The following is a 12,397-nucleotide window of genomic DNA, read 5'->3' on the forward strand; positions in this document are numbered from 1 at the left end:
TCCCTCTTCGCGGGCCAGCTCTGGGTTGGTTCCTCCTTTCGCGGGCAATCTCCATTGTTGAGGGGTGTCCACCAATAATTTTAAAGTCATTAGTCTCTATTAGGCCGTGGTTCTGGAAACTTCCATCAGGATGATGGTTGATCACCCGGACTCCTCGTGGCCGACCCCTCCGTATTGCTCCCCATTAATATGCTTAGAACAAACATCTTCAAAGTACAATGTGCTAAATCATCATTGCGTTGTGGTTAATCAGTTTGCAGCTTACAGAACTTGTGGTTAGGCATTGCATAACACTCTAACTTGTGATTCCAACAATGTAGTTAACACAGTATAATAGCTTTATTAACTCTTTCTCTCATTTGAACAGCAAATTTCTTTAGATCACTTATAACACTGCTCCTTGCAGGTAGGATTTGGGTCTGGGGGTCTCAGTTTTGGTGTGTGGGGGGTCTCAGTTTGGGTCTGAAGGGGTCTCTGGGGTGTCAGCTTGGGTCACGGGGTCTCAGGCTTTGGGTCTGGGGGTCTCAGGGGTCCCAAGGCCTCAGTTTGGGTCTGGGGGCCTTGGTTCTGGGGGTCTTAGTTTGGGTCTGGGGATCTAAGGTTTTGGGTCTGGGGGGCTCAGGATTTGGGTCTGGGGGTCTCAGGGATCCCAAGGTCTCCATTTGGGTTTGGGGGTCTCAGGGTTTGGGTCTGGGGGGTCTCAGGGGGTCTCAGCATCGGGTTTTGTCCCCCACACCTGTGTCAAAATGTCCCCCGCCCCCCTCCCAGTATTTCCTGTTCCCAAACTGGGACAGAGAACTGAAACTGGGCCCAGTGACCTTCAGATGGGTCTGGGGGACCCCCAAAGACCCCGGGGGTCCCCCAATGACCCCTCACAGTTCTGGGAACTCCCAAAGACCCCCCCCCAGCAGGGACAGGGACCCCCAGTGACCCCCTCAGGGTCAGTCGCCCTCCATGGGGGTTGGGGGGCACTGGTGACCTCCCCTAACCCCCCTCTGTCCCCGCAGGCTCCCAGTGCTCCCAGACCCCCCCCGAAGGTTGCGCCCCGTGCATGACCCCTGGAGCCCCCCGAGAGGCCGACCCCCGTGACCGTGACCACCGGGAGCCCCCCGAGCCCCTCCTGCTCCCCGGCCCCGCCCCGGGGGTGGCTCCGGGTGTGGGGGGGCCCCCCTCCCACGAGGGGCCCGTGGGGACCCCCCTGACCCTCGAGTGCCACTTCTGAGGCCCCCCCGACCCCGCCCTGACCTGGCTCCAGGCGTGTCCCCCCGGGCTCGGGGAGGTCCCCCGGAGCTGCCCCTGGCCCCAGGAGGTGGTGGCCACCCGGGGGGGCCGCCGGATGGACCGGGTGGTGCAGGAAGGGGGGGGAAGCTCCACCCTGACCTTCCCCAAACTGTCCCACAACGACTCCGGGCTCTTCTTCTGCTGCGTGGAGTCTGGGGGGGAGACGGCCCAGAGCTGCGGCACCTTCGTCAGGGTCCTCGGTGAGTGGGGGGCGCGGGGGGGGCTCATCAGGTCACTCGGCCCTTCCCGGTGCCCCCAGCATGGTACCAGTATAGCCCAGTCCCTCCCGGTTTAACCCAGTCCGTCCCAGTCCCCTCCAAGGGTATCCCAGTGCCCCTCAGCCCTGCGGCACCTTCGGGAGGGTTCAGGGGGTCTCGGGGGGATCAGGGGGGGCTGGGGGCTGGGGGTCTCATCTGAGTCGCTGGTCTTTCCCAGTCCACCCTAGTCCCCTTCCAGTATAACCCAGGACTACCACGAGCCCCCCCAGTCCATCCCAGTGCCCTGCAGTGCCCCCCAGTCCATCCCAGTTATTACCAGTATCCCCTTTGATACCCTCCCAGTGCCCCCCAGTCCCACTCCAGTCCGTTCCAGTCACTCCCAGTATCCCCTTGAGTCCCTCCCAGTGTCCTTCCAGTATAACCCAGTGCCCTCTCAGTACAACCCAGTGCCCTCCAGTCCCTCCCAGTATAACCCAGTGTCCTCCCAGTATAGCCCAGGCCCTCCCAGTATACCCCAGTCCCTCCCAGTGTAACCCAGTCCCTCCCAGTGTAACCGAGTCCCTCCCAGTATACACAGTCCCTCCCAGTGTACCCAGTCCCTCCCAGTGTAACCCAGTCCCTCCCAGTTACCCAGTCCCTCCCAGTGTAACCCAGTCCCTCCCAGTATACCCAGTCCCTCCCAGTATACCCAGTCCCTCCCAGTTACCCAGTCCCGTTCCCACAGAGCCGGTTCCCGCCCCGTTCCTGGCACTGAGGGAGAGCACCAAGAACCGGATCCTGACGGCGCAGGGGGTGCTGCTGCTGCTCTGCTCGGCCAGGCCGGGGCTGCTGCTGCTGCTCAGGGTGGGACACTGGGACAAACTGGGACAGCTGGGACAGGGGGACACCAACTGGGACACTGGGACACCAACTGGGACACTGGGACAACTGGGACACCCAACTGGGACACTGGGACAAACTGGGACACTGGGACAGGGGGACACCAGCTGGGACACTGGGACACCAACTGGGACACCCAACTGGGACACCCAACTGGGACACTGGGACAAACGGGGACAACTGGGACAGGGGGACACCAACTGGGACACTGGGACACCAACTGGGACACTGGGACAACTGGGACACCCAACTGGGACACTGGGACACCCAGTTGGGACACCCAGCTGGGACACTGGGACAACTGGGACAGGGGGACACCAACTGGGATAGGGGGACACCAACTGGGACACTGAGACCCCCAGTTCTGTCACTGGGACCCCCAATTGGAAACTGGAACCCCCAGCTGGGACACTGGGGACACCAAATGGAACTTTGGGACCCCTAAATGGGACACTGGGGACACCAGTTGGGACACTGGGGACACCTAATTGGGACATTGGGGACACCAACTGGGATGCTGGGGACACTAATTGGGACATTGAGACACCAACTTGGACACTGGGGACACCAACTGGGACACTGGGGACACCTAATTGGGACATTGGGGACACCAACTGGGACACTGGGGACACCAGGTGGGACATTGGGACCCGTAAATGGGACACTGGGGACACCAATTGAGACACTGGGGACATTAATTGAGACCCTGGGGACACCAATTGCCCCCCAGGTCCCCCTAAATCCCCCCTGGGTAACCCAAATCCCCCCCGACACCCCCAAACCCCCCTGGTACCCCCCAATTCCCCCCTGGATGCCCCAAAACCCCTTCAACCACCCCGTACCCCACAGTTCCCCCAAAATCCTCCCCAATTTCCTCCTGCAATCCCCAAATCCCCCCAGTCCTCCCCAGAGACACCCAACCCCCCCTGGCCACCCCTAAATCCCCCTGGTGCCCCCCAAAACCCCCCTGGCCACCCCTAAATCCCTCTGGTGCCCCCCAAAACCCCCCTGGCCACCCCTAAATCCCCCTGGCCACCCCAACCCCCCCCGGCAAGCCTTAGTTTTCCCCCGTCACCCCTTAATTCCCCCTTGGTGCCCCCAAGCCCCCTGGATACCCCTAAATACCCCGTAGTGCCCCCAAACACCCCCTGGCCACCCCAAAACCCCCCTGGAGCCCCCCAACCCCCCCCCCCGGCCACCCCAAAACCCCCCTGTGCCCTCTTTTCCCCCCTCGGCCACCCCAAAACCTCCCTGGTGCCCCCAGAAAACCCCCCTGGCCACCTCAAAACCCCCCTAGTGCTCCCAAACCCCCCCTGGCCACCCCAAAACCCCCCTGTGCTCCCTTTCCCCCCCCAGCCACCCCTAAATCCCCCCTGGTGCCCCCAGAAACCCTCACCTGGCCACCCCAAAACCCCTCTGTGCTCCCTTCCCCCCCCCCCGGCCACCCCTAAATCCCTCCTGGTGCCCCCAGAAAACCCCCCCGGCCACCCCAAAATCCCCCTGTACTTCCAACCCCCCTGCCCCACCACCCCTAAATCTCCCCTGGTGCCCCCCAAAACCCCCCTGGCCACCCCAAAAATTCCCTGTGCCCCCTTTTTTCCCCCCCGGCCACCCCTAAACCCCCCCTGGCCACCCCTAAATCCCCTCTGGTGCCCCCAAAGCCCCCCTGGCCACTCCAAACCCCCCCCGTGCCCCCTGTTCCCCCCCCATAGAAGCGCTGGGCCAACGAGCAGCTGCTGCACCCCGAAAAAACCACATATGAGGAGGAAAACCTCTACGAGGTGACGTTCTGGGGGCCCCCGTGCCCCAAAATCGTGCTGGGGGGGGTCTATCACCCTCTAAACCCCCCCAAACCGACCCGAATCCCCCCCTTTCCTCGTTTTCAGGGGCTGAACCTGGACGAGTGTTCGATGTACGAGGACATTTCCCGGGGGGTCCAACCCACCTACCAGGACGTGGGGACCCTCCCCAGCGACTCCCAGCTGGAAAATCCCTGAGGGACCCCCCGGAAAAGGGGGGTGGGACCCCCCGGGAAGGGGTTTGGGACCCCCTGGCTCTGCTTGGCCCCCCCCAGTGCTCTGCTCTGGTGACACAAGGCCGTGCTGACCCCCCCCAAAATAAAGCTGCTGTGGGTTCTGTGGGTTTTGGGGGGTTAGTTACTTGTTAGTAATTAACGAGTGGTTAATTAATCAGCAAGGGGAGGCAGGTGAGAGCAGAGATGCCTCAGAGTCTGATGGGAAGGGGGGTCTTGTAGTGACCCCCATTTTTCCCCTATTATCCCCCATTTTCCTTCTTCATCCCCTATTTTCCCCATTTTCCCTCATTTCCCCCATTTTCCCTCATTATCCCCATTTTCCTCATTACCTCGTTTTCCCTCATTTCCCCCATTTTCCCCCCTTATCCCCTATTTTCCCTTATTTCCCCCATTCCCCCCATTATCCCCACTTTTCCTCTCAGACACCCATTTCCCCTCATTTTCAACCATTATCCCTTCTTTTCCCTCCATTATCCCATATTTTCCCCCATTGTTCCCCGTTTCCCCCATTATCCCACATTTCTCCCCTATTATTCCCCATTTTCCCTCATTATCTGACATTTTTCCCTATTATTCACCATTTTCCCCCATTATGCCCCATTATCCCACATTTCTTCTCCCTTATCCCCCATTTCCCCCTCACCATCCCCCATAATCTCCTATTTTTCCCCATTACCCCTCATTTTCCCCATTTTCCCCTCACTCTCCCCCATTACCCTCCCATTTCTCTCCCTTTCTTCCCCATTTCACCTCATTTTACCCCATTTCCCCCCATTATTTGCCCTCATTATCCCCCATTTCTACCCCATTATCCTCCATTTCTACCCCATTATCCTCCATTTCTACCCCATTATCCCCTATTTTTTCCCATTTTCCTCCATTATCCTCCATTAACCCCCATTTCCCACAAATTCCCCCCATTCTCTCCCATTTCCCCCTCTCTCTCCTCCATTCCTCCATTTTCCCTCGTTTACCCCATTCTCCCCATTAATTCGCATTTTTGCCCATTTTCCCTTATTTACCCCATTCTCCCCATTATCTCTCATTTTTGCCCATTTTCCCCCATTCCTCCCATTTCCCCTCATTCTCCCCCCACTTCCTTCCCATTTCCCCTCATTTTCCTTCCATGTTTCCCCATTTCCTCACATATCCTTCTGTTTCCCCCTCACTGTCCCATTTTCCTCCATTTCCCCCCCATTACCCCCCATTTCCCTCCCATTATCTGAGGTGTTGTTCAAGGGACGAACCCCACTCAGACACGAACAAGTGCCAGAGCAGAATTACCGTTTATTCAAACTGCCGAGGTTTAAATACCACGCCTGAACATGTCCCATGACCTTCTAACCAATGACAATCGAGTATTGTCTGAGAACCCGGGAGACCACAACTCCCATGGTTCCTTGTTACATTCTTCCTGCCACATCTCCCCCTTCTTTTTATTAACAAGTTGAGAAACAATACATTTTTAACATTCTTATTATAACCAATCTTATTTCAACTAATTATAAAAAACAGGGCCTATCGTCACAAAGCCTTTATTGAACTGTTTACAACTTTATTGGTTCGTGCAATATTCAAGCAATCTCAAATTACCCAGGGTTTGTAGGTGTGGATAACCTTTTATCTGAGGGTGACTTTGTGTAATGGCATCATCTTTATTTAAAAGGGAAATGTGTTGGGTTGTAGGTGTTGTGTCTGAGGTGGTGCTGTTTGAAGTAGTGTTTAAGACGTCTTGCTGTAAAGTGTACTTGTGTTCACACACACACACATGCGTCCACTCAACTTTCTCATTCATACTCCGGTGGCCACCGTTTCATTCTCTCCTTACACATGCACTCTTTAACCCTTTATTGTGTTTGACTCATGGAGTTTTGGTTTTGTATTGGTTACTGTTTATGTGTTTCTTTTGGTTCTGTATTGGTTACTGTTTATATGTTTCTTTTGGTTCTGTTGTATCATTTATTGCTTGTGATTATCCCTGTTTTAAAGAAATGTTAATGTAGATTTACACACATAGGGAACAGACCCATATCTCTTTTCCCCCTTTTTTTTTTTTTCTGTGTGATGTGTTTACTATTGTTGGTCATGTTTCTTCTAATCCAAATCCTTCACTTATTTCTTCTGGTGGTTGTTCCTGTTGTGCTGGAGGGCTAATATAAGGCCTGACACATCTAGAAGGGACCCATTGTAATTTGGTACCCTTGGATACACAGGCATATCCCCTTCCCCATGTTATGAGATCTACTGGTCCTGACCATTGCCCAGATATTAGATCTTTGATCATAACTGGTGGTTTGGAAGATGAAAGTATTTGAGTTTTGTGTTGGCGTTCATACCTGCTATGGTCTGTATCATTACAGTTTAAGAAATTTAGAACATATGACGCTTTCCATAAGCGTTCCTGGGGGCTATATACCGACTCCCCTCTTTTTTGTCTTTGAAGCATTTCTTTTAGTGTATGGTGAGCTCTTTCTACAATCGCTTGTCCTGTGGGTGAATGCGGTATTCCTATGGAATGGAGTACCCCCCAATCTGTGAGAAATGTTTTGATTTTTTCAGAACAATAAGCAGGGCCATTGTCGGGTTTTATGGTTTTTGGAATTCCTAGGATTGCGAAACAACTGAGCCAGTGTCTGATAACGTCTTTGGCTTTTTCTCCTGTGTGTGCTGTTGCATTAATGTATCTGGAATGTGTGTCTACTGTAACATGGACATATTTTAGTTTACCGAATTCAGCTCTATGTGTAACGTCTGTCTGCCAGATTTCATTGGCTGTTATGCCCCTGGGATTAACCCCTTCCTTAGCTGGCATTGGGGTAATTTGCTGGCAGTCAGAGCATGACATACTTATGTCTCTGACCTGGTTTATTGTAATTTGGAATTGTCTCTTTAATGAACGTGCATTTTGGTGGAACAACTGGTGTGAAAGTGTCCTGGTTTGAGATAGTCCCAAAATCCAATTCCCTAGCTCCATCCCCCCTCCCACATCTCAACCTAATGTGAGATGGGTTTTTCCCGACAAAACACACCAGACTCAAAGTGGGGGAAAGGGAATATATTACAATGACTGTACAAATAAATACCATATCACATTATACACATGATCACAAACTATCTCTACCATGACATATGTATTTACAGTGGACCAGATCTCTTCTCCCCTCCAAATAAAAGTCCAGGAGGGAAAGAAGGACACATCCCTTTCAGTCTTTGAACAGCAGCATCTTCTGGGGCAGCAGTCTGTCTTCTTCACATTGATGCAGCAGCTGATAGCTGGCTTTCTGCCAGCACTCACGAGGGAGGTATCCAAGCCTCTCTCGGCCCCATCGCCTCCAACCGAGGGGTCTTCCGTGGGCTTCGTAACCCCAGACAAGGTCGTATCACCACGTCATATCACGAAGACACAGGGGGGTCTTCGTGACGGTCTGGTATCTCCAGGAGACTCAGCTCCTTGCAGGGCCTCTGTGCCCTGTCTCTCAGGCTGCCACCGTGGCAGCAGTGCGAGGGGGGAGCCAAGGTCAACTCCCCCCGCATTCCATCTGGCTGTCCCGGTCCAGCTCCGGGACATCTTTTGAGCTTCTTAGCTCCTCTCTCTCTCTCCGGTGCTGCATGTCTAAAACTCTTCTCCTAAATAGGAGTCCATCTCCCTCTTTTCTCAGAGGGATCTCAAAGGAGTTTGGGGGGTTGGTACAGTCTTACCCCCAGAACTCTGTCTCTCAGGGTGCTGGCTCTCTTTCTCCCGGCTCTCCTTCCAGGAGTCCTTTCTCTGGTGCTGCATGTTGCTTCTGCTGCTCCTTCAGTTCAGGTCCTTATCTCTTGTCTGGCTCTCTGCCACCGTTTCTCTGGTCAGTGCCGACTGCTGCTCTGCGCCCATGGAGAAAACATCTCCCGGCATAACCACAGACACTTAGCCCAGCTTTATGCTGTTCCAGGTCCCCGCAGGCCCCCGCTGGGGGCTGGGGGCCAAAGCCCCCCTGTGGGGCTATGAGCCCCTTCCTCGTGGCTCTACAACATGGCCACCTCTCCAACAACAACCAAAACTACAACTCATCTCTTCCGGTGAGCTTGTGGGATGTTGACATTTTTGCAGGAGCGCCCATTGGGCAGAACTTCAAAACTTCCAGGGGTTTCCACCCCTTGGGGTCTACCACTTTCCTTAGCCTCCGGGGGAAAACAAGATCCAAACCACTACAGTTGCCATGGCAACTGATTGCAGCAGTGGACCGTATGATGGTTGCCATGGAAACCAAGCACAGCAATGGGGATGTGTGATGGTTGCCATGGTAACCGACCATAGCAAAGGGAATGTATGATGGTTGCCCTGGTAACCAACTACAGCAATGGGAATGTGTGATGGGTACCATGGTAACTGACAATAGCACTGGGAATGTATGGCGGTTGCCATGGTAACCAACCGTAACAGTTGGAATGTATGATGGTTGCCATGGTAACTGACCATAGCAACAGGAATCTATGATGATTGCCTTGGTAACTGACCATAGCAACGGAACTTTATGATTCCCATGGTAACTGACTGTAGCAATGGGAATGTATGATGGTTGCCATGGTAACTGACTGTAGCAATTGGATTGTATGCTGGTTTCCATAGTGACTGACCGTAGCAACGCGGCTGGATGCTGGTTGCCATAGTAACTGATAGTAGCAATGGGACTGTATGATGGTTGCCAGGGTAACTGACTGTGGAAATGGCAATGTATGATGTTTGCTATGGTAACTGACAGTAGGAATGGGAATGTATTATGGTTGCCATGGTAACTAACTGTAGCAACGGCAATATATGCTGGTTGCCATTGGTAACTGACTGTACCTGCGGGAAGTATGATGGTTACCATGGTAACCGACTGTAGCAATGGGAATGTATGCTGGTTGCCATGGTAACTGCCCATAACAATGGAAATGTCTGATGTTTGCCATGGTAACTGACTGTAACAATGGAAATGTATGCTGGTTGAGCATACATCATGTGTGATGGTTGCCATGGTACCTGTGTGTAGCAATAGGACTGTATGATGTTTGTCATGGTAACTGACCGTAGAAACGGGAATGTATGATGGTTACCATGGTAACCGACTGTACCAATGGCAATATATGATGGTTGCCGTGGTAACTTACCATGGCAATGAGAATGTATGCTGGTTACCATGGTAACCAACCATACCAGTGGGAAAGTATGATCGTTGCCACGGTAACTGACTGTAGGAATGGGAATGTCTGATGGTTGCCACGGTAACTGACCTCAGCAATGGGAATGTATGGTAGTTGCTGTGGTAACTGACTGTGGCAATGAGAATATATGCTGTTTGCCATGGTGACTGACCATAGCAGTGGGAATGTATGATGGTTGCCATGGTAAATGACTGTATCAATGCGACTGTATGATGATTCCATGGTAACTCACCATAGCAATGGGAATGTATGCTGGTTGCCATGGTAACTCACCATAGCAATTGGAATGTATGCTGGTTGCCATGGTAACTGACTGTACCAGTGGGAAGTATTATGGTTGCAATGGTAACTGACTGTAGCAGTGGGAAGTATGCTGTTTACCACAGTAAATGACTGTAGCAATGGGAATGTATGATGGTTGCCATGGTAACCGACCATAGCAATTATAATGTATTAAGGTTGCCATGGTAACTGACCATGGCAATGAGAATGTATAATGGTTGCCATGGTAACTGACTATGGCAATGAGAATTTATTCTATTTGCCATGGTAAGTGACCATAGCAATGAGAATGCATGCTGGTTGTCATGACAACTGTGATTTACTTAGACTAGGAGCACGATATTTTCATCTGCAAAAACATCTGTGAGTGCCCAGAGATCACACAAGATGGGGTTTAAAGGTCTCAAGCACTTGACCACTAGAGAGGGGCTAAGGAGCTGTGGCCTCAATGGTGTGGAGACTGAGGACAATACAGGACAACCCTGAGAGGGCTTGAAGTGAGGATTTAGAGGTGATGAATCCTGTTCTCATAGCAGAAAAGAGCATGAGAAAGAAAGAACTAATGCCAAGTGCAGCTGGGGAGGTCCCGAGTGGACATGAGGAAAAAGGAATTTCACTCCATGGAAAACACTGTTCTGGAACACATCCCCCAGGAGGAGTCTGGATGAGCCCAAGGCTTTGTGTGTGCAGGAAGAGCCAGGGAGGACGCAGAGATGTCAGTGCAGGAAGGTGCCAGCCAGGTGGGGCAGCCGGGGGGATGACGACAGCCTGCAGGGAAAGGGGCAGGGCATGGACACCGTAGGACAGCCTGGGCTGGAGAGGAGACAGGGATGGGGAGAAGCTGAAAGGCCCTGACACAGCCACCTTCTGCAGGCCTTTGGCCAGGGCTGCTGTCTGTACCCCTGATGCCAAGAGGAGGGGAGTGCCCCTTGCAGCCCTGGGACCTCATGGCCTCCTTGTCCCTGCTCAGCAGCCTGGCAGGTGCCACCCCATGGTCCTGCCCTTGGCATTGCACATCCCACATCCCAGTGCCCCAGGAAGAGCCCTGAGGAATGAGGCAGGGACAGGATCTGCCTTCCCAGGGACTGGGGGTCAGGGGTCCCTTGCTTGTTCATCCTTGTCATCACTGTCTGCAGTTTTCTGCTCTAACTGGGACATGGGGACATGTTCTCAGTTGTGTCCCTCAGTGAAACTCATTAGCACGAAAGGAAACTTTAGTGTTTCAATCTCATTTTGACTTCTTGAAAAGTTGTTTGAACTTACTCTCAGGGACTGAGTCTCATGTAAACAACATCAAACCCCCCGAGGGTCATGAAATGCCTGGGGATGCTGCTGTGCTGCTGAGCTGGGCCGGGCTCCTGGCACACAGGGAGCTCCTGGCAAGCAAGAAGAGCTTCAAAGAGACAGCTCTGCTGCTGAGCAGCTCCTCTGCACAGCCCAGCAGGGCTGAGGGCACTGCCAGGCCAGCTCAGGGACACCAGCAGGGCACAGACACAGCTTCAAGGGGCTCAGCACTGGCAGGAGGGCTGAGAGCTCCCTGCAGGAGGAATCTTGGCAGGGCTGCACATGGTGAGTCTGTGGCTGCAGGGCAGTGCAGGGGCAGCTCCTGGAGGCATCTCCTAAAGCTGGCCCAGCCCCAGCTGATGGGATGGGTGAGCAGGGGCTGTTTTGGGGCACTTTGGAAGAGCTGTGAAGCCGGGGGTGCAGGCAGGGGTGCCCAGGGCTGTGGGGCAGAGCAGGGTCCTGCAGCCCGGGGTGCTGTGCTGGGCAGGGACTCTGCTGCCTGCCAGGGGCAGCTCTCAGCCGGCCCGGGGAGCTGCTGCCAGGGCTGGGGCAGAAGGGCTGTGGGCAAGGAGCAAACCTGGCAGCTGAGAGAGGATCTTTTCCATATCTTGGTCTTGCAAGGTCAGACCTGCTCACAGCTCCAGACCACTACACCACATTGAATGGAGAATTTTTTGCAAAGCTCACAAAAGACAGGGGCTACAGGAAAGGAATTAGTCCTGAGGTGTGTTTCCTGCTTAGGCATTGTAGCATAAACATTGTTCTCTCAGTTCAGGAGGCTGCTCTGAAATTCCAACTCTTTTACTCTCAGACATGAACATTTCAGGCAGGATCAGAAATGAGCACAGGATCCTGGGCAGTGCTGAGCCTTCCCTTGGGGGTGGGCACTCTCCTGTCCCAGCCCTTGGCTTCTCTGCAGGAGGGCTCCTGTCCTGCTCTGTCCAGCACAGCTGCACCTCTGGGCTGGCACAGGGGACACTTCACAGAGCTGCCCTTTCAAGCAGCACTGCCCTGCTCTCAGCACAGATCTTGGTGGGGTTTTTAAAAAGGAATCTGTGTGTGAAGTCCTCTTCAAGGCAGCCCAAGGGAAAGTGCAGGGCAGATGGGAAGCAGAATGAGAGGCACTGCAGCTCTCCTGGCTCTGCAATAAGCAAGGGAGAGCTCAGCCCTTCTGCCTGTCCTGTCTCAACACTATTCAGATTTGTAATCAGAAAAATTTTCCCCTAAAAAA

The 12,397-nt window shown here is 53.5% G+C and overlaps 1 protein-coding gene across 1 annotated transcript; it reads left to right on the forward strand.

Moving 5' to 3' along the window:
- Nucleotides 1-1,051: 1,051 nt before the first annotated feature.
- LOC127461932 (B-cell antigen receptor complex-associated protein alpha chain-like) lies at nt 1,052-5,014 on the forward strand. Its single transcript, XM_051770133.1, has 5 exons — nt 1,052-1,154; nt 1,224-1,481; nt 2,224-2,342; nt 4,091-4,159; nt 4,265-5,014. Exons 1-5 carry the CDS (start codon nt 1,052-1,054, stop codon nt 4,373-4,375), a joined length of 660 nt encoding a protein of 219 aa, XP_051626093.1. The 3' UTR covers nt 4,376-5,014.
- Nucleotides 5,015-12,397: the final 7,383 nt, after the last annotated feature.

Source organism: Manacus candei, unplaced genomic scaffold (genome assembly GCF_025592945.1).
Source record: "Manacus candei isolate 608988 ecotype Guabito, Panama unplaced genomic scaffold, ASM2559294v1 h1tg000115l, whole genome shotgun sequence".
Classification (NCBI taxonomy): Eukaryota; Metazoa; Chordata; class Aves; order Passeriformes; family Pipridae; genus Manacus; species Manacus candei.